At 53.8% G+C, this 20,100-nt stretch overlaps 7 protein-coding genes across 7 annotated transcripts; 4 read left to right on the top strand and 3 right to left on the bottom strand.

Moving 5' to 3' along the window:
• Positions 1–1,547: 1,547 nt before the first annotated feature.
• On the bottom strand, positions 1,548–2,956 carry BZA05DRAFT_383288 (uncharacterized protein). Its single transcript, XM_051482200.1, has 3 exons — positions 2,786–2,956; positions 1,781–2,704; positions 1,548–1,707 (listed from the first exon to the last, which is right to left on the bottom strand). Exons 1-3 carry the CDS (start codon positions 2,859–2,861, stop codon positions 1,622–1,624), a joined length of 1,086 nt encoding a protein of 361 aa, XP_051344683.1. The 5' UTR covers positions 2,862–2,956; the 3' UTR covers positions 1,548–1,621.
• An 813-nt stretch (positions 2,957–3,769) lies between these two features.
• On the bottom strand, positions 3,770–9,795 carry BZA05DRAFT_21028 (DNA-directed RNA polymerase II subunit RPB1). Its single transcript, XM_051479604.1, has 7 exons — positions 9,457–9,795; positions 9,299–9,382; positions 9,171–9,243; positions 9,041–9,111; positions 7,921–8,968; positions 4,089–7,869; positions 3,770–4,033 (listed from the first exon to the last, which is right to left on the bottom strand). The coding sequence occupies exons 1-7, from the start codon at positions 9,580–9,582 to the stop codon at positions 3,994–3,996; spliced, it is 5,223 nt and encodes a 1,740-aa protein (XP_051344682.1). The 5' UTR covers positions 9,583–9,795; the 3' UTR covers positions 3,770–3,993.
• A 302-nt stretch (positions 9,796–10,097) lies between these two features.
• On the top strand, positions 10,098–11,881 carry BZA05DRAFT_470274 (WD40-repeat-containing domain protein). The gene is made up of 3 exons (XM_051487890.1): positions 10,098–10,363; positions 10,471–10,748; positions 10,806–11,881. The coding sequence occupies exons 1-3, from the start codon at positions 10,274–10,276 to the stop codon at positions 11,797–11,799; spliced, it is 1,362 nt and encodes a 453-aa protein (XP_051344681.1). The 5' UTR covers positions 10,098–10,273; the 3' UTR covers positions 11,800–11,881.
• Positions 11,882–12,484: 603 nt separating this feature from the next.
• On the top strand, positions 12,485–12,940 carry BZA05DRAFT_414810 (RNA binding protein-like protein; the record flags this gene model as incomplete). The annotated part of the gene is made up of 3 exons (XM_051485276.1): positions 12,485–12,651; positions 12,705–12,828; positions 12,884–12,940. 3 exons carry the CDS (start codon positions 12,485–12,487, stop codon positions 12,938–12,940), a joined length of 348 nt encoding a protein of 115 aa, XP_051344680.1.
• Positions 12,941–13,385: 445 nt separating this feature from the next.
• Positions 13,386–15,790, top strand: BZA05DRAFT_383282 (U3 small nucleolar ribonucleoprotein complex, subunit Mpp10). Its single transcript, XM_051482199.1, has one exon. It carries the CDS (start codon positions 13,528–13,530, stop codon positions 15,568–15,570), a length of 2,043 nt encoding a protein of 680 aa, XP_051344679.1. The 5' UTR covers positions 13,386–13,527; the 3' UTR covers positions 15,571–15,790.
• A 422-nt stretch (positions 15,791–16,212) lies between these two features.
• On the top strand, positions 16,213–18,012 carry BZA05DRAFT_330172 (nucleotide-diphospho-sugar transferase; the record flags this gene model as incomplete). The annotated part of the gene is made up of 5 exons (XM_051480522.1): positions 16,213–16,419; positions 16,525–16,702; positions 16,766–17,085; positions 17,152–17,883; positions 17,941–18,012. The coding sequence occupies 5 exons, from the start codon at positions 16,213–16,215 to the stop codon at positions 18,010–18,012; spliced, it is 1,509 nt and encodes a 502-aa protein (XP_051344678.1).
• A 256-nt stretch (positions 18,013–18,268) lies between these two features.
• Positions 18,269–19,402, bottom strand: BZA05DRAFT_470270 (uncharacterized protein; the record flags this gene model as incomplete). The annotated part of the gene is made up of 1 exon (XM_051487889.1): positions 18,269–19,402. Exon 1 carries the CDS (start codon positions 19,262–19,264, stop codon positions 18,269–18,271), a length of 996 nt encoding a protein of 331 aa, XP_051344677.1. The 5' UTR covers positions 19,265–19,402.
• Positions 19,403–20,100: the final 698 nt, after the last annotated feature.

Raw genomic sequence — 20,100 nt, 5'->3', positions numbered from 1 at the left:
AGATGCAAGGTTTCCGCGCGTGGCGCGAGTTGCAAGGCGGAGGGGGAGGGGTCACGGTTTATCCTCTTGAATCATATGGGTATATCAATAACGATACACTGCCCAGATGGCAGGCGGATGAGTATGCAGATTTTTTGTTGGAGTGGGCAGGTCACGCTCGCTGATCTAGATCTTGACCGCACTACCGTACATGCCCTAGATGTACTCTACCGTACATGCCCTAGATGTACTCTACCTATATGACTAGAGTAACTGCGATAATATTGGTCAACCGAGAATCGAGATCGATACAAGTGAAAGTGAAGATGCCAGGTGGACTCGTGGAGAATCGAGATGAGATTTGTGATGGGATGGGGAGATACCTAGCATAGCATAACATACCCAGTAGTTATGTAGCATAAGTAAGTAGGGCATTGCGTCCATCCACGGTCCACCCGCGGCATCCGGGCGTCGAATCTCGATATAAGCTGTGCTATATCCTCCAGTGTCCACTCCCCAGCTACCTAGCACAGAGCGTTATCCACATCCTACCTACCTATCACCGGCGACGAGTTCGTATGTACAATACTCTGCCCACCAGGACTGGGTATCCGCAGCTTTGCACAGCTTTCACAGGGACACAGCAACACAGCTTGCGATCGCATTCGGCTGTACCGGACGATGACAAATAACCCAATATGTACACAGTTAATCCCAACGCATCCAGAGTGTTCGCCGAGCTGCCCCAATCACAATCACAAACTCAATTCCTCTCTCTCACCCTTTCGCGCTCTCTGTCGGAGTCTGTCCACCACGAAAACAGAAGCCGTTCTCGTCCACCCACCCCCAGACTTCCAACCTCCAGACTTCCAGGGTGCTAGGTAGTAGCCAGTATCTAGCTGGTATACGTCGCACAGCACAGCACACTCAATTCTATCTATAGCACTACGGCCTGCGACCGCCGGCGGGAGCGGATTCAACGGAAGGGAATTTGGAAGGGAAGGGAAGGGATAATCCTGCATGTTCCCTTCCTTCCTCCCTCTCCCTTCTTTCTACTTCCGTGTCCGGCAAGGCAACCGGCGAGGGTGGAATGGTATTTACATTTACATACTTCCGACGTTTGCGGGGGGTCCGGAAATGGAGGGATCTGGGAGGATGGTGGTGGTGGGGAAGGTGGTGGGGAAGGGGGGAAGGTGAAGGTGGGGAATCATGTCATCTCACCCGATGGAGTAATCCACACCAGCTCAAAATCAAATCCTTCCGACCACCGGTACCATAATAGATGATCACTGCATCGTGATGAGACAAGACAAGGCGTCAATGCTGTCCCTACACTCACCGCTTCCTTTGCTCCTGTTTACGATCACCGGCAATAATGTCCCGCCATTATTCGCGAATCGCGCGTTCTTCCTTGCTTTTGGCGAGTAACTCCCTCTCGGCACTTCACCGCGGCTTCAGGTCCAGTTCTCTATCCGTTATCTATAATACCGGGTGGTGGTCACGGTGATAACCCGGGGTTTGTATATTGACGATGCGAAGGGCTGCGGATTACGTTGGGTATAAAACGGGCACAAGTGTTGGCTCAGGTTGGTTGTTTGACACGAAGAGTGATGTGATTGAGCCCATGCATAGAAGACACACCCTACATGGCCGTATTCTTATCGACAATCATCTTCGCGAACGCCGCAAAATCCATCGTCTCATCGACCATCTCCCACAGATTCGGTTCTGCCTCACGCATAATCGGATTAGCCACTGTCTCGCACTGCTTCGAGCTCCGGGGTCGGAGAAGAGAACTCACGCGTAAACACGGCCAACGTATTCCTCGCGACGCCGCTTCCCTTGCCCGCTCTCATGCCCCTCACAAAATGTGGGACGGCCCTAAACCGTCCCTTCGTGATCCTCTCCAGCGCCTCTCCGGTCTGGAACGCGAGTGCATCCCTCGGAATCCCCACCTTGACCGTCTGGCCCTTGCGATCGCGTATGTACAGACCCGCGTCTGGATCCGGCGGGCCAGAGAGCTCCTGCAGCTCCACGCCCTGCGCAATGTCCGGCGGCGTCGAGGTCTCGTCCACGTACATCGCGCTGGTCAGACCCGTGAGACAGCCGTGGTCGAGGTGCGTGCCGCACCAGGAGTCCAGATCCTCCTCTTTCTCTTCTCCGTCCGCCACCTCGCCCGGTGGCGGGAAGTAATGCAGCAACCGCGCCTTCGTCGTCGTGCTAGTCTTCACGACATGTTCCAGGTACCCGGGGGTATACCCCTCGACATTCTCGGCAGCGTAGCGATCACACGCTCTCGCCACGAGCGCGGCGGTATCAATGATGAGCTTGCAGAGCTCCTTGCACGTTTCCTCGAACCCTTCAAGCGGCGGCCAAACGTTTCCCGCCGTGTACTCGGGAAAGTCGGGGTACCTATCGGCGCCCTCGGCGCCATCGAGGGCGGGCGACGTGTAGTACGCGCAGTTGACGTAGTAGCTGCCCTTGAGCGTGTCGACACGGCCGTCGGCGGAGAGTGTTTCCTTGCCGCATGACCAGCCGACGAGGTAGTTCGAGTCGGGGGACTCGAGCGTGCGCAGCGTTGCCGGCGGGAGCGCGGCGACGTGGCTGGTGTAGGAGAGAAGTTGTGTGCGGAGGGCGGTGAACTGTGAGGGAAGGCCGGTCACTACAATTATGCCTAGGGAGTCGGGGCCGAAGGCGGCGAGGAGCGTGGCGGAGGAGACACTGCCTGCGGGAATGCGATCATGTCAACACTGGTTACAACTCAACTCAACTCAACCCAACCCGACCTTCCGCCGTGGAAACATACCGTCCTCCAGCTCTGCCAGGGAAACCGTAACGGGCTTAGCAGTCGTATACGCAGGAGCAGTAGCAGGAGCAGACATCGCGGCGGCGGTGGCGGCGGAGTTGAGCTGAGTTGCACTTCACATTCCGTACCTACGGTTGGACAGCGGGGGTTGTTTTATATCTCGTTGTGCGCACCCCCAGATCCCCCACTATGTACTTGCAAGCAAGTGCAACACACACGCGAGAGGTCGAAACCTTCCCTTTCGGGGCACTTATCGTTATCCACCCCCGGTACGGTAGGTAGAGTGCTCTACGCTGGACCGCACTTCGGCGCCGCCCGAGGGAGGGAGCGAGGGAGCGAGGGAGCGAGGGCAGCAGGTGTTTCCGTGGAGTCATCGTTTCCCAGGGTGCATGGCCTCTCACGCCCACTCTGCGCCGCGCCGCGCCGCTGACCTTCAAGCAAGCAAAGCAATCCCATCAATTTATCACGTAGTCACGGTTGAGTCGGAGACGTAAATGGTTTTCGTTTACCATGATTAGGAAAATGTAGAATGCAATAGGCATGATGAAACACAAATCCAATCCAGCCCAGTCAATTTGTCGCTTCGATCGAATCGCCCCCATCATCCAACTTCCATCAGAGTATGAATACAGTAGGTACCTCCCGACGACCACAGCCTTGTATCAACTAAGAAGATGAAGAAAACCATATCCCCCTGCCAGCCCACTTCCATCGATCGATCAATTGTCATATCGTAGATGCAAATCAATACCAAGATCATCCTTCCCCCACCACGCAAAAACAGGCACAAGCACGTCAGCTAAACAGCATATGGTAATGAGATGCAGAAACAACACCGTTTGAGAGATACCACGGCACCCACTGGGCCTTCACTTTTCTCCCCGTCCCATCCCAAACCTACCCTACACGAAAACCCTCAATGCATGATGTTTCATCTATATCATCGGCTCCCAGTAAAAAAATAAAAAAAAGACAATGGCGGACGTGGAAATGTCACAAAGTAGTAATACAGAAAGCTTGTACACGAAGTGAAAACGGACGGACGAACACAAACAAGCAGAAGAAGAATGCCCAGTAATTCGAAACAGAAAGAGAAACCCAGGACAATGACTACGAAGCAAATGCAAAGAAGCACACAAAATACTCGGCTTTCGAAATGTCACAACACCTTCCACCGCCGTATCCATTCATGCAACGCCTGCCAAGATTTAGTCGTCCTTTGGCGTATCGCCCTCTTCCTTGGGAGAGCTGTTGAAATCATTAGCACAATACATGGAGAGCGATGGGGAAAGAGGATACTTACTTGGGAGAGTAAGATGGTCCTGGGCTAGTAGGACTCCATCCTTGACCGGGACTGGCCATCGCGGGACTAGTCGGGGAGTATCTCGGAGATGTAGGACTGAACCTAGGACTCGTGGGAGAGTAACTCATGGGACTGGTAGGGCTAACTCCGTTGCCACCGTCCATTCTCGGTGAGGCCGGAGAATAATCGGGACTGGTCGGGGAGTAGTTCGCAGGACTCGTAGGCGAGTACAAGTTGGGACTTGTAGGCGAGTACGACGGCGAAGTCGGAGAGAACGGAGATGTGGGGGACGCGCCTCCGTGAAGGTTAGGCGACGTGGGCGAGTAGGGCATGCTCGGGGAAGTGGGTGAGAAAGCCGGACTTGCAGCGCGGAATGACGGCGAACCAGGCGAAAACCCGGCAGGGGAAGTGCTTCCGTATCCGAGATTGGGCGAGGTGGGCGAGTAACCAGGCGAAGTTGGAGAGAAGATTCCAGGCGAAGTAGGACTGCCACCGAATGGCGAAGCTGGATTGAACGGACTTGCGCCTCCGGCAGGGTATGGCGATATACCACCATATCCGCCAGGGGTGAGTATCGGGAAGCCAACTGGAGTCTGCGATCCGGTATGACCCATAGGCGAGAATGCTGCGCCTGCATCCGGAGAACCGATGTATGTGCCATCCACGTAGATAGGAGATGCCGAGTCGTACGGAGTTGCTGATCCGTCTCCGATAGTTCCCTTGGATATTCCCATGTCGGCCCCGGTAATGCGCGAGTTGTCAACAATAACATCCTGAAGCATCTTTTCATCCAGGAACACATCAAACTCTCCAGTTCCCATGGGCGCCAGTTGTCCCAACATTATGTTCTCGGAGATACCTCTGCAGTCATCGAGCTCACCCGAAGCCGCGGCCTCCAGCAAGATTTCCACTGTTTCCTCGAAGGAACAACGCATCAGAGCACCAGTGTCGTTCCGGTTGATACCGTGACGGGTAATCGCCATCAGCATGCCGCGGGTAGTCATCACGTCGCAAAGAACAGCAATGTGACGATGATTGACATAGGAACCGTCGAAAGCCAGCACCTGTGTCAACTCGCGGACCAACAGTCCTCGGGTCGCCTCGATACCAAACACGTTCAGGATCTCTTCAAAGGAGTTGGAGTATGTCCGAGTCGTGTCAACGCCGTCTACAGTCAGGACCTCCTTCAGTGCGGTTCCGCTGGTGTCGAGAATCCACTCATTGCAGAGGTCGTCGGTTCGATTGAGCTTCAATGCTCCATCGCTGGTCTCTCTAACCCTATCCCTGTTATTAATAAAAGCCCTGGAGATACCCTTGACTCCCTTCAAGGTGACTTCGTCGAGCATGTGGTTTTCGAGACGCTTCAGCATGACGTCTTCCTCGCTATCAACGTCTTCCTCCTGACCCTTGCTTGAGTCCACATGCTTCATGCGGCAGCGGATGACGGGGATCTCGGCGTTATCATCACTCATGATGATTGACATGTCACTGCCATACTCCTCCATCAACTTCATGCCGACTTTCTCGACCGTCAGATCCTTGTCCAGCAGCTTCTTACGATCGAAAACGATACGTAGAATCCACTTCGACTGGCCCTCGACATCGTCTTGGTCGGTCTCAATTAAGAAGTGCGACTGGACGGTGTCGATATCCTCTTCAATGACTGTTTCCTTGGGATCAGGATCGTACCAGATCTCGGTAGAGTCGGTGACGGATCGTAGGGTGGAATGCTCCACGGCCGACCGAAGAACTCTCGCGCTGTCCTTATTGAACCGGTTCTCTGGGATCTGGTAGACGATACAAGAAGGAGTCTTGATGTTCTTGGCCACGTTGAGAATTTCCTTTAGACGCGGAACTCCTAGGGTTACGTTCTTAGAGGATACACCGGCGAAATGGAAGGTATTCAGCGTCATCTGTGTCGCAGGCTCTCCGATAGATTGAGCTGCAAGCACACCGACCATCTCCCCAGGGTTAACAGCCGCCTTAGCGAACCGAGATTCAACCTCTCCGAGCACCCAGTCAAACGCCACTTTGTTAAGGTTGCATTCGAGAACCAATCGCCTGAAGCATAGTCGAGAACGTAGATGGCACATGTAGAGCTTGGTCGCATTATCTTGAGCCTCGATCGATAGGGGATCGCTGCCACGAACGACAACTAGATTCTTGACGAGCTCCCGCACTTTCATAATGACGTCAACAGGGTGGAGATTGCTGCGGGCGCGGTGCTTGATACGGAATATAGTCCGTGCATTCTCGAGGATCCGAAGAATATTGATGGGAAGTTGCATGTTGTCCTCCAGCTTGTCGGTCAATTGAAGCTCCCGCAAGAATTTTCGGTCTCGCTTCAGTTGCTCGTATTCTTCATCCAAAACTCGCTGGACGTCGACATCACCGGCGATTTCCGTGGCTACCTCCAGATACTCCGGAGGAATGGACTTTTCGGGATCCATAACATCGACACGCACCTTCTGGTCAAATGCGGCGTTCGAACAAGTGATGATATCGACCTTTTGGGGCTCAATATGACCTCCGTCCAAGCCATCCTCGCCATAGACGAACTGGATAACGTCTCCAAGCGAATTCCGAACGGTTCCATCGTATTTGGCCATCACATCTTCCAACGCCTTAACCAGACGACGCTGAATGTAACCAGTCTCTGCTGTCTTGACGGCGGTATCAATCAAACCTTCTCTACCAGCCATGGCGTGGAAGAAAAACTCCTGAGGTGTCAGACCACGAAGGTAAGAATTCTCAACGAAGCCACGGGCCTCGGGACTGTAATCATCCTTGGTGAAATGCGGCAGGGTTCGGTACTTGAATCCGAAAGGAATACGTTTTCCTTCAACTGACTGTTGGCCGACGACCGCTGTCATTTGAGAGATATTGATATTCGAACCCTTCGAACCCGACCGAGCCATCTGAATAGCGTTGTTCAGATCCTTCAAACTCTTTTCCGTATCTGATCCAGCAACATCACGAGCCGAGTTCAACGACTTCGAGACCAAACTCTCGAAGGTCTCACGGATGTTCATACCGGGTAGAGGTTCCAGAGTATTCTTCTGCGCTTTTTCGGTCACGTCGGCAACCTCCTGCTTTTTGGACCGTACCGTCTCCGCGATCTTCGCTATGGTTGCAGCGTCGGGAATGGTATCACCGATACCGATACTGAAACCGTTGTGAAGGAGCCAGTAGTTGACAACCGTCTGGCAACCGTTGAAGAACTCCATACACCTCCGCCATCCCTTTTCGTTGTAGATGATGTGGATCAAACTCTGCTGAGCTTGACCGACGGCCTTTTTATTGAGAAGTCCGAACATCAATTCACCTCCATGAACCAACAGCCCGTCATCCTCAAGAGGAGACCAGTTGCCGTCATTCAGGGAAACCTTGTTAATACCTTCCGGGATGATCAAACTGATCATCTGTTTTCCAGTCCACCGGGGTCGAGGCTTGAGGATTGCCGGATGAGGCATGGCCCCATCCCAATTTGGCACCCACATCAACAGGTTCATGACTTGATCTTTGGCCAAGAAAACATCTCTCCGGCACATCTTGTAAATACCGCAAAGAGTGTCCTGGACGATACCCATGAGTGGACCGTTCTTCTGGGGCGAGACAATATTCAATGGCACCATGCAGAGTTGGTTCACTTCCGCTCGGGTCTCTTCTGACTGCGGGACGTGAAGATTCATCTCGTCACCGTCGAAATCAGCGTTGTAAGGCGACGTGACCGACAAGTTCAATCGGAAGGTAGAGTATGGCATGACACGAACACGATGTCCTGTAATCATCAATTAGCCCATGATTCAGAACGAATTGAAGATATATTTACCCATCATGGACTCCTTGTGCAGCGAAGGCTGTCGGTTGAAGATAATGAAATCTCCGTCTACGATGTGCCTCTCCACCCTCCACCCATACTGAAGCGATATCTCGCCAGCCCTCTTGTGATGGCGTAGATCGATCCTCTCCCCAGTATCCCGGATCACATACTTGGCGCCAGGATGTTGGTTCGGACCGTTTTTGACCAGTTCATGCAACTTGTGAATATTGTAAGGGGTAACGATCTCGGGGTACGTTAGTGTCGAGGCAATACTTCTCGGCACACCAACTTCGTCCAGGGACAAATTCGGATCACCGGTAATGACGGTACGCGCAGAGAAGTCCACACGTTTTCCCATCAAATTTCCACGCAGACGGCCCTCCTTTCCCTTCAAACGTGCACGGATTGACTTGACTGGACGACCAGACTTCTGGAGCGCCTGAGGCTGGCCCGCCAAATCGTTATCCATGTATGTGGCAACATGGAATTGGAGCAAATCTTGAAATTCGTTGACGATGTGTTGTGGCGAGCCATTCGTCTCGGCCTGTCGAACATTGGCATTCGCCCGAATAATATCGCCCAACTTGTAAGTCAAATCGTCCTCTCCTCGCATTCCTTGACCAGTTCCATCCACCGAGATACTGGGTCTAACGGGCGGAGGCGGCACCGGCAGAACTGTGATAACCATCCACTCCGGTCTCGCATAGTCCTCGCTAAGGCCCATCTTCCGGATCTCCTCATTGCTGATGTGCTTGAAGAGCGCTAGAACATCGCCAGGAGTCAATCGCTTCTTCTCCGGCTGAGGATTGTCCTCTTGCGACTCCTTATCAGGCTTCCATGTTCCCCACAGCTTCAACCCCTCCTTCCTAACTTGAGGCTGTCTATTTCCACATCCACCGTGTGAAACCTTCGGTCGCGAAGCATTGTCGGCCTCGTTCTGTTCTTCTTCGGTCATATCCGTATCGCATACGTTCTTGGCCTTGCATAGTCGCCAGACAGCGTTGAATCGACCCTTCGGATCACGGATGCCGCAAGCCTTGCGGAAGGCATCGTTATTCTGTAATGCAGGTACAGGCCATTAGCTCATATGCTCACGCTGAAGTCGCACCACTTGTTCGGTGATACTCACTTCATCCAACTTTATCTTTCCGCAGTTGTAGCAGATCGTCTCCAACACCTTCTTGATCTTGTTGATAAAGCCTGCGAGCATATCAGTGAGGGAGCATGCAGGGATAGAGCTGAAGCGACAAGCCACATACCGACGTGGAAAACGGGGGTGGCGAGTTCGATGTGACCGAAATGTCCTGGGCAGACAGTCATGCCTTCATCGCACTATTGAGATGTCAGAATATGGATGCGCACAAGTAGTCCGGCGAAGAGAACTCACAGTAGCGCACTTGAAAGAGCGATCAATGGAGCCGAGATGCGGGTCGTTCAATCCTTTCTCTCGGGGTCGAAGTCGAGCATCGTCCTATTAAGAGTACGTTAGACAACCCTAGCTAGAATTCCACCGCGAAATTTCCATCAGAGCAAAGTATAGCATACCATCGTCTCTGGATACTCGATGTGACACACACTCATCGCCTTGATCTCCTCGGGCGACAAAAGACCGAACTGAATTTCCTGGATCGTGCGCAAAGGCGCGCTCGAATGTTCGAAAAGAAGAACCATGATTGCGGCTTTAGACGGTTTCTATTTTCTGTGTATGTCGATGTGCCGCGCGCCGCAGGAGGTTCGAGTTATTAGCACGAAGTTTTTTGCAGCTGTTCCGTCCGTTGTAAATGAAAAAACGCGTCTTTTTGTCTGTTGTAGGGCAAACGTGTCCCTGAGAAGTAGATGGAAGGTGGAAAGATGCAGCGACGCGAAGGTGGGGGTCGATAGTTGTCGTTGCTATGTCGTGTTTTAGTTGGGGGGTTGTCGTGTGGTGGAAGACGGAAGGAGTGGTGTCGTGGATGAAGAAGAAGATGGAAGCGTGAGGTTGTCGACCAGCGAAGGTCGCCTGCTTCCTCCAGGTTCCCAACTTTCTATGGCTTCGAGCGAGCGACTTCCGGAGCAGGGACAATAGAGAGGGTTTTCTGAAGGGTTTGGCGATGTTCCCTCAAGTCGTCTTGTCGGTCGAGGAGGGTGGGTGGCTAGTAAAGGTGTCGTTAGTAGGGGTGTTGTAGGTTGCTGAGAGGGACTTGAGGTGAGATAGCCACTGAGCAAAGGAAAAGCGCTGTGTGGAAGAGTGGCGATGCCAAGCCAGCGTAAACGCTAGCGCCATTGTCACGCTAGCCGTCAGAGCTTTGCTTTCTTTCCAAGCTCTCACACTTGCCATTTCACGCTCACACTCGTTCTCCTCCGCTGTTCGACAACCACTGATATGAATTTGTCGCTTCTCGACCCCTTCTCTCTCGCTCAGGATTACCCAGAATCTCTGATTTCCGAGCTACGAGCTGGACATTCTACCTGTGTGAGTCAGTCAGTCCAACTGCGCCTGGCCTCGTTCGCCTCAACTCGGCTCGCCCAATTCACCGGTGAGTGACGGGTGGGTGACTGGTCGCTGACTCTTACCGTCAGATTCGGTTCAACCGTAAAGGGGACCTCCTAGCATCTGGCAGGATTGACGGTGCAATTGTCCTATTCGATGTCGAAACGAACAGTCTGGCGCGTATCCTGCGCGGTCACCAGCGACAGGTCCAATACTTCTCGTGGTCGCCATGCGGCCGGTACCTTCTTAGCTGCTCGCAGGACTTCCGCGTGATCCGTTGGGATCTGACGAAGTCTGGTCTCGAAGCTTCCCGTACGGTGCGCTTCCAGGCACCTGTGTACTGTGCTGAATTCCACCCCAAGAACCTGTACGTACGATCCTCCATGGTTTTCCAGCAACTAGATTTAACATAAGATTGACGCAGCGGCATGTTCTGTTGCGCTCTCTACGAAGAAGTACCATACCTTGTTGATATCACCACCGAGAATACGCTCAAACTTCCTCTACCGACGAGTCCCAAGCGCGCCGCGATCTCCGATACCGAAGCAACCGAGAAACGCGCAGTGCAAGACGCGAAGCAGTTGACTACAGCGTCGGTATTTACCTCGACCGGTGACTTTGTCATCACAGGCACCAGCAAGGGGTGGATCAACATTATCTCGACGGCTACGCAAGAGACCGTGTACTCTATGCGTCCGACCAACGGCTGCATCACCTACCTTCGCCTCACATTATCGGGCCGTAACATGGTACTCAATTCAAGCGACCGCATAATCCGTTCCATTGTGCTCCCCGACACCCTCGTCCCCGACGAACTGAAACTTATAGTCGAACACAAATTCCAGGACGTGGTGAACCGGCTACTCTGGAACCATGTCACCTTCTCGGGAGATGGCGAGTACGTGGCCGCCTCCACTTACCACAACCACGACATTTACATCTGGGAGCGGTCGCAGGGCTCTCTCATCAAGATCCTAGAGGGTCCAAAGGAAGAGCTCGGCGTGTGTGAGTGGCATCCTACGCGTCCCGTCGTCGCCGCGGTAGGACTTGAGACTGGCAGAATCTACATCTGGGCCACCACTAACCCACAGCGCTGGTCCGCGCTAGCCCCTGACTTTGCAGAGGTGGAGGAAAACGTTGAGTATGAAGAGCGTGAAGACGAGTTTGACATCCAGCCCGTTGAGGACGTCAAGAAGCGCCGGCTGCACCTGGAGACGGAGGAGGTGGACGTAGTGACCATTGAGCCTGTGAGAGGCGAGGACGTCGGCGGTTGGCAGATGCCCGTCAGTCTCGAAGAGGAGGAGACTGAAAGTGAGGAGGAAAACGTCAGGATCGAAGGTCCCAGGCGGAAGAAAAGTCCTGAGCCTAAGAAAAAGAAAAAGAAGCGCAGGCTGGTGCTTCACGATGAAGATAGTTAGACGGATTGGGAGCTTGGGAAAGTCATTATCAAATTTAGCGGTTTATAAGGGCGTTCGTGGTTGGCGTAATCGATGCTTTTTGAACGTAACTACTCTGGTAAACTGGAAATGTGTCTGGTGATGATGTAGTTTTCACAGATTGTGCGAGCAGGGCTTGTTGACGGAACATGCGTAGCTTCCAATGTGACATCGGTGATAGCGGTGATATCTAATACACCGGGCCGTGAAGGATTACGCCTCGTCTACACTGCCCGTGACGTTTTTGATCCAGGGACATCTCCAGATCTGCCGTCAGGTACAAGTACCGGTACGCAGACAAACACGCGATGTTCCCTTTTCTACTAGGGAACACCTACGTAGCCAGGACCTCCCCAAAGTTGGGCTTCACCAAGGCAATCCGCCGAAGCTAAGCTGCGACTGGTCGCCTTGTTGACGTTGGTTGTGCCAGGAGCGGCCGATGCCCACCTTGGCGGCCGTCGATCGAATCGCAATGATGTCATTGCCCGTTCCAGTCTCTTCCCCACCGACAGCAACAATCCTACTTATATCCTCCGCCCCGCCCCTTCTCCTTCCCCTCATTCTCATCACACACACACACAAAACCCAATACAATCGCTCCAACGAAAAATCCCCTTCACAACTATCACCACCACCACCACCAAACTACCACCTAACAACATCCATCATGGCTCGTGGAAACGCTGAACTCACCAAGATCATCTACAAGGGAAAGGACAACAACTCCTACGTTGTCATCGTCGATTCCGCCGAGGAGTACCAGAAGTGGAAGAAGGATCAGTCTGTGCCTTTGGCTCAGGTCCTGAGTGGATGGAAGATCTTCACCACCCACAAGTATGCACCCTCTGCTTTCTCCTCACATCAATCTCGTACTAATTGAGCTGTAGGCACGGAGCCCAGGGCATAATGGATACCGCCTCAAACTCCTCTTTGGAGAATGAGTTTGGTACTTCCAACGAGGAGGAATGCGTCAAGAAGATTCTCCGCGACGGAAGTCCTCAGACCAAGACCGTAAGCCACCTCATGCCTACCAGTATTCCCAAAACATCAACTAACATCTCATTAGAACCCCGAGCGCCAGGGTGACACGAACATGACCGACGGTTCCATGGTGGCCCACTAGATCAATTGACCTCAGTCAATTGATTCTTTTCCTTTTTCCTTGAGTCTTGGAGCATTTTATGATCGGTGTTGCGTTACGGAGAAATGGGTCTTTTCTGTCTGTTTTCCTTTTTCAATAGTGACGAATCTGAGACCTCGATGAACTCTTGACTCCATCTTGTATTTTATCTTTCTGCAAAAGCGGAGAGAATTAATAAACAAGAGTTACTCAAAAGCTCGGTCGATCACGGTTCTTGGTGGGGCCTTGGTACTGTAATGACGTCATACAATGCCGAGTGATTGATCATGAGTGAATAATGTAGATATCGCGCAGTATGTAAATCGCTTCGTAAATCCCTTGCCCTTGGTCTGCAGAAAGTGATTCATCGTATGGCTATGGGAAGCCAATTACATATAAGAAAATGTTGAATTCCGTAACGGTACGGAGTGCATCTGCAAGCGATACCCAATCCATCAGATCACGCTAAAAGCAGAGCCTCACCCATCCCCCGCGCAAAAAAAATATCTAATCCGTGCCAAAACTGCATTGCTGCCACCTGCTGTCAAGAATCCCCAACCACGGCAAACTCACACACTCACACACACGCAATGGCAGGCTCCTTTGCCTCTACCTCCTCATCGAAGACGGTCTCGGTAGTGGACACACAGACGCCTGCGCTCACGTCGATCCTTACACATGCGCCGCACGAGTTCCTACAGCCGTCCGGCAACGCGATTCAAGATGCGGCGCTGAACCTCGTCAAGCAGTACTTCGACCCGCTGCTGAAGAAGGGGAATAATGGCCTCGGAATGGTCTACCTGGACGGCTTCGATGTCGAGCAGGTCTGGGAACAGGTCCGCGGCGTGGTCGAGAACGGCTTCGTGAAGGATTTGGCGTTGCCCGCGAGGATGGCGATTGAGCAGGCGATGAGTGAGAGTGGGAGTGAGAGTGAGGAGGAGGATGTGGTTATGGGTGAGGATAGCGATACGGAAGCTAGTGGGGAGGAGGGAGAGTTTGCTGGGTTTGAGGACGAAACCGAAGATGAGGATGAGGAGGCCGAGGATGAGGAGGCCGACGAAGGTGGCGTTGCGCTCGAGGGAGAGGATATGGGCGACTCAGAGGACGAGGAGGACGACGAAGAGGACGACAGCGAAGCCAAAGAGTTTGTGCAAGATGTCCACGGTCTCAACGACGGTTTCTTCTCGATCGACGATTTCAACAGACAAACCGAGCTTCTCGAACTAGAAGATTCACGGGGTGCTCCGGTTGACGAAGACGACGACGATGCGGTCGATTACGATGCTGATCCTGCGACTATTGCTGCCGACGAAGACGACGAAGAGGAGGACATCCCCAGCAAAAATTCGGGACAGAATGGCCTCGCAAACGAAGATGAGGAGGGTAGTGACGACGGCGACGACGACATAGATCTTGACCAGGGCACGGGCGATAATGGGAATGATCTTATGTATGAGGACTTCTTTGCGCCACCGGCCAAGAAGAATTCGGGGAAACCAAAGGACAAGAAGAAGGTTTTCTGGAGGGAAGACACTCGAAAGATGGATCCCGAGGCCCAGTTCGAGGCGATGGAGTCAAATATGGCGAGGGTTCGTCGCGATCTTTTCGACGAGGAGGATGAGGCGTCCGACGAAGACGTCGAAATGGGCGATATGGCCGATCCCATGAACCGACGTTCGACTCACCAGAAACGTCAAGCCGCGCTCATGGAGGAAATCAGAAAGCTCGAACAGGAGAATATCGCCAAGAAGCAGTGGGTGATGGCTGGAGAGGCGAAGGCGAGGGATCGACCACTCAATTCGCTGCTGGAGGAAGATATGGACTTCGAGAGGTCTGGCAAACCGGTACCGGTCATCACACAGGAGGTTACAGAGGGATTGGAGGACATGATAAAACGTCGTATTCTGGATGCACAGTTCGACGAGGTCATCAAGAGGCGACCCGGCGATGTTACGGACAAGTTCCGACGTGGACGGGTTGAGCTCGACGACTCCAAGCCCCAGGAATCTCTGGCCGAAATCTACGCGCAGGATCATCTCAAGTCCACGAATCCCGACGAGAACCTCGATGCGGCCGACGAGAAGGTGCAGAAAGAGCACAGGGAGATTGAAGCCATCTGGCTGGATGTTTCTCACAAGCTCGACGCCCTCACCAGCTGGCACTTCACACCGAAACCCGCGAAGCCGACTCTAGCGATCGTATCCGATGCCCCAGCCATCTCGATGGAAGAGGCCCAGCCTAGCGCTGCTGCCGGCGGTATGGCCGCGAACGTGTCTATGCTCGCACCGCAAGAAATATACAAGCCCGGTAAGGACAAGGCGTATCTACCGGTCGGGGAAGGCGGTGGCCGCGAGATCGTGGGCAAGAGTGGAGCACCGATTTCGACGAGGGAGATGTCGAGCGACGACAAGAAGCGCAGGAGGAGAAGGGAGAAGGAGAAGATCAGGAAGAGGAATGCTGCTGCTGGAATCACACGCGGCGAGGTCAAGGCTGGTAGCAAGAAGGATGTGGTGGATACCCTGAAGAGGGGCAATGTCGCCGTCATCGGAAAGGGTGGAGAAAAGACGAATGTCGATGGTACGGCTGTCAAGGGGCGCAAGGTGGGGACGAGTGCAAGCTTCTTGAAGCTGTAGTGAAAATGTCGACGATGATGTCTAGTAATTACATTCTGTTTGGGCAATGGAGTTTGTTGGTATTGTACGTCTGCTTTTCCGTATGCTCATCTTCACCTTCGTCTTTTCTATGCGAGATGAATATAACTATCATTCTTCAAGGTGCGACGCGATGATTTGACGATGTCATTGTTCTCTCTCATCCGTTCCGGAAGGACAGCTCTGTGCTCCAACTCTAGATCTCGTGCAGAAAATTTTCAATAAGATTTATTTTCGGCGGCCAGAGCGTGTTTCTGCAGTCCAACCGTATTGGTCGCGAGCTCTTACGCTATGATCCCCGCTTTGCACGGCACTAAGCAAGCAAGCCGGGACAGGTCGTCCATGGCGGGGGTAGTTCACCCCACTACTGTGGACCGCCACAAGGCCGTGTCACCGTGCCAGCCAGCCAGCCATCAGCCAGCCAGGTAGAGCCCGCATAAATGCAACGACGGCTGCCACTACTAGTATCGTGGTCTTCCGCTCCCATCCTCGTACTTTCTCCTTCCATCTCCCTTAATCGTGCAACTATTCCGTCCTCCCTCCCTCGCAGCATCCCCTTCCTGTCAACATAACTTAATCCCACATATTTCTATTCTATACTCCACGTACAACAACAAGCACGATATGGCCGCAAGTATCCAAAAGGTCCTCAACAAGCTCTCGCTCGGTGAGAACGTCGAGGCTCCCAATGAGGCCGATGTGAAGGCTCTACGCCTCAGCTTCGAGACGGTGGGCCAGGGCCACGTCCTATCCTTCTGGAACGACCTGTCGGATTCGGAGAAGACGTCGTTCTTCGCGCAGCTCTCCAAGTTTGAGCCCGAGAGAATCGCCGTAAGTTCCCCCTTCTCGCATCGTTTGTGGTGGTGGTGGTGGTGGTGGTGACATTTCTATTTCTGTCCATTGTGGGGTAATGGCACGACTGACCGACTCGCGCAGAAACTCTCAACAGAGGCATTGAACCCTCCGCCGCCCGCAGAGACCCCCGTCTACGAGCCCCTGCCAGAGTCTGCTACCGCGTCGATCCTGGACAGCCCCGACTCCAGCATCAAGGCGTGGTACGATCTCGGATTGGAATTGATCGCGAAGAATGAGGTTGCTGTCGTTCTCATGGCTGGTATGGATGATTCCATCTGCAGACGCGGGGTGGGGTCAGTGGACTGATGTGAGAATTGTACAGGTGGTCAGGGAACTCGGCTTGGTTCTTCGGCACCGAAGGGCTGCTTCGATGTTGGGCTTCCTTCGAAGAAGAGTTTGTTCCAGCTGCAGGCGGAGAGGATCAATAAGGTGCAGAGTCTGGCGGCGAAGAAGGTCGCGAAGTCGAATGTTGTCGTTCCTTGGTACATCATGACTTCGGGACCCACGAGGGGACCTACTCAGGCGTTCTTCGAGGAGAACAACTATTTTGGATTGAAGAAGGAGAATGTCGTGTTCTTCGAGCAGGGTGTGTTACCATGCATCTCGAACGACGGAAAGATTCTGCTAGAGTCGAAGTCCAAGGTATGTTCCATCGGTACGAGGCGGAAGGTGGAAATAGGCTGGAGGTTGACCGATGGAATGGGATAGGTTGCTGTGGCACCCGACGGAAACGGTGGTATCTACCGTGCTTTGACGGAGCAGGTCATCCCCGACATGAAGAAGCGTGGCATTAAGCACGTTCACGCGTACTGTGTCGACAACTCTTTGGTCAAGGTTGCCGACCCAGTGTTTATCGGTTTCTCGGCGTCGAAGGATGTCGATCTCGCCACAAAGGTCGTTCGCAAGCGCAACGCCACGGAGTCCGTCGGTCTCATCCTCCTCAAGAATGGCAAGCCTGATGTCGTCGAGTACTCCGAGATAGACTCCGACACCGCCGAGGCCAAGGACGAAAAAAATAAGGATATCCTCAAGTTCAGGGCGGCGAACATCGTGAACCATTACTACACCGTCCGCTTCCTCGAGACCATCCCCGACTGGGTTGATTCCCTCCCACACCACGTCGCCAAAAAGAAGATCCCCTTCTGCGACACCGAGACCGGGGAACGGCACAAGCCGGAGAAGCCTAACGGCATCAAGCTCGAGCAGTTCGTGTTCGACATCTTCCCCCGGATCCCACTCGAGAAGTTCGCCTGCATGGAGGTTAAGCGCGAGGACGAGTTCTCTCCCCTCAAGAACGCGAGGGGAACCGGCGAGGACGACCCCGACACCAGCAAGCGCGATGTGATGGACCAGGGCAAGCGGTGGGCTGTGGCAGCCGGCGCAACCTTTGTCTCGGAGGATCCGGCGGCCGGCGTCGAGGTGTCACCGCTTCTCAGCTATGTAAGTTTATCCTTCTTCTCCTCGGTTTGCGTGGGACGAACACTGACGCTCGTGTAGGGTGGTGAGGGTTTGGAGTTCCTGGTGGGCAGGGAGATTGTGGGTCCAGCAGCCATTGAGAAGACCGAGTAGTCTCCGGGTGGACGAGTAGATGTGATACCATTTGTACCGGGTTCTGTTTTTTGAAGGTTTTTTGAATATTATACCATTTTGGCGGGCTAAATGTTTTGGAGTCTTCCGAGGTGCAGATAGAGTTGTTGTAGGGCGGTCACGATCATCGCTTGTCTGGCCGTAAATGTTCCACGAGCCTGAATTACCATTACTGCAGCACCAATAAGTACAAACTGCCACACCCGTTCGTCGTAACTCATGATAGAAAAGCATGAACTCAGGTCTCCTCATCAACAACCACAACCTCAATCCCCTTCTCCTCCACGGCCTCAAACCACCTGACGGCGTTCGCAACTCTCCTCGGCAACCTCTCCCCAACCTCTGGCCGCGCGGCCTCATCCTTCCCGTGCGGATGCATCAACTCGGCATACAGCCCCTCCCACACACCCAGCGTGGTCTCCACATAGACCCTCACCCGCTCCCTATACACCATCTCCTCCGCGCCCATCCTTTTCACACCGAGCAAGCCCTCGACCTCCGCACTCAAACTCGCAATCTCACTCTTTGCGGCAGCCACGAAGCCCTCAAACTCGGCCCAGACCGCCTTCCTATCCCCCGCGGGCGGGCGAAAAACCATCAACCTAGCATTTGTCCAGCTGGTGCCCTCTCGGCGGCTTGTCCCCTCCACGACCCGTCCCCCGCGCACATCAGCACACAACACGCGGCTCAACACCCGCGTCGCAAAGTCGCCAACAGAGCCCTCCACGTCCGCCAGTACCTGCCGTATCCGCGCTGCCTCCTCGCTCACTGCCCACGTGCCGTCCGCGTACCCGCGGACGCCGGCGTGCGTCGCCCACCCGTATACCGATAGCGCCCAGAGGGCGTAGACGGGCGCGACGAGCGCGGGGAGGACACCCGCGAGAAGACGGAATAACAGCGAGATCCATGCTGGCGCGAGGAGGCGGGATAACACCCAGGGCGTGGAGGTGGGCAGGAGGAATAACGTCCAGAGCAATAGGGCGGCGGGGATGTGTGGCTCTGAGGGGGACAGAGGTGGCCAGAGCAGCGTGTGCACGCTGAAGGTGAGGAGGAATAGGGCCGCGAGGGTCTTGCGGCGCTGTTGCAGGGTGCTCTGCAGGTGTGTCAACCGCAGGAGCAGCGCGGAGGGTGTGAGCGTTGTGCGGCTTCCCCGGTGGGAGTGTGGTGACGGCAGGAGGAAGAGGTCGGGACTGCTGGCCCGGGGCGGGTACGATCGCTGGTGGTTTTCGGCCATGGTTGGGGGGAGGGGGGCGCGGAAATGCTAGAAATCGTGGGGATGTTCACGCAGAATTGGGATGGGATGAGGGCGGGCTTATAAACACGGCTTCCGAAGGGCAGCAGCAGCAGCAGGAGGGACGGGATGAAACATGCCATGGCTACTACTTATGGAGCATCCACTTTTTGTGGTATGGCCAGGTAGGTGTCCGAGCCACCACCACGGTTGCTCGCCGGGAATTGTTTGCGTCACTCACTCGAGCTCGGAATCTTTTTTTTGAGAGCTCATCTCCTTCTGCCCCTCGGCAGGCAGCACAGGCAGCACAGGCATCTCATCAGGTTGGGCAAGGGCAAGGGTAAGGGTAGAGTAAGGGTGGAGTAAGGGTGCTGACCACCACCACCACCACCAAATCTCCTACGCAGGCAGTACTCGTGCGTAGATTAACCGTAACTTTGCGTCTGTGACACATGAAATAGTTTGTTAGTATAGTTTTGCGGCTGCGAACATGCGGAACGGAACCTTGGGAGCTTCTTCAGCCTGGAGCCAAGTCCTACGCTACATTCATAGAGTAGACTCGGCACAGTTAGACCAACGTAAGTAAGAAAAGGGCATATGCACCTTCTAGAAGCACAACTTGTTCCACATCTCCTCTTTCAGCCAGCATCGAAACAAAAACCCACACACAAACTGCGCCTCCACCCGCCGTCGAGTACCTATCAGAACTCGAGAAAACACGGAAACAACTTACAAGTCCCGTCAGAATTGTGGACTGAGACATCAAACATGTCAGAAAAACCTCAGTGACATATCTATGGGGAGTACACACACACCTGTAGATGCCGTATCAAGACCCA

The sequence above is a fragment of the Tricharina praecox genome, assembly GCF_024521635.1.
Source record: "Tricharina praecox strain CBS 144465 chromosome Unknown BZA05scaffold_1, whole genome shotgun sequence".
NCBI lineage: Eukaryota > Fungi > Ascomycota > Pezizomycetes > Pezizales > Pyronemataceae > Tricharina > Tricharina praecox.
The sequence above is the reverse complement of the archived record's forward strand: the minus strand, read 5'-3'. Positions and strand labels throughout refer to the sequence as shown.

Bases quoted from the DNA above. Each gene is read 5' to 3' on its own strand.
- BZA05DRAFT_383288 (XM_051482200.1), bottom strand. From the start codon at position 2,861: ATGTCTGCTCCTGCTACTGCTCCTGCGTATACGACTGCTAAGCCCGTT. The intron at 2,705-2,785 runs GTATGTTTCCAC...GCATTCCCGCAG, and splicing joins CCTGGCAGAGCTGGAGGACG to GCAGTGTCTCCTCCGCCACG. The intron at 1,708-1,780 runs GTGAGTTCTCTT...TGCGTGAGGCAG, and splicing joins TACGTTGGCCGTGTTTACGC to AACCGAATCTGTGGGAGATG.
- BZA05DRAFT_21028 (XM_051479604.1), bottom strand. From the start codon at position 9,582: ATGGTTCTTCTTTTCGAACATTCGAGCGCGCCTTTGCGCACGATCCAG. The intron at 9,112-9,170 runs GTATGTGGCTTG...ATATGCTCGCAG, and splicing joins CACCCCCGTTTTCCACGTCG to GCTTTATCAACAAGATCAAG. The intron at 8,969-9,040 runs GTGAGTATCACC...CCTGCATTACAG, and splicing joins GAAAGATAAAGTTGGATGAA to AATAACGATGCCTTCCGCAA.
- BZA05DRAFT_470274 (XM_051487890.1), top strand. From the start codon at position 10,274: ATGAATTTGTCGCTTCTCGACCCCTTCTCTCTCGCTCAGGATTACCCA. The intron at 10,364-10,470 runs GTGAGTCAGTCA...TCTTACCGTCAG, and splicing joins GAGCTGGACATTCTACCTGT to ATTCGGTTCAACCGTAAAGG. The intron at 10,749-10,805 runs GTACGTACGATC...AGATTGACGCAG, and splicing joins GAATTCCACCCCAAGAACCT to CGGCATGTTCTGTTGCGCTC.
- BZA05DRAFT_383282 (XM_051482199.1), top strand. From the start codon at position 13,528: ATGGCAGGCTCCTTTGCCTCTACCTCCTCATCGAAGACGGTCTCGGTA.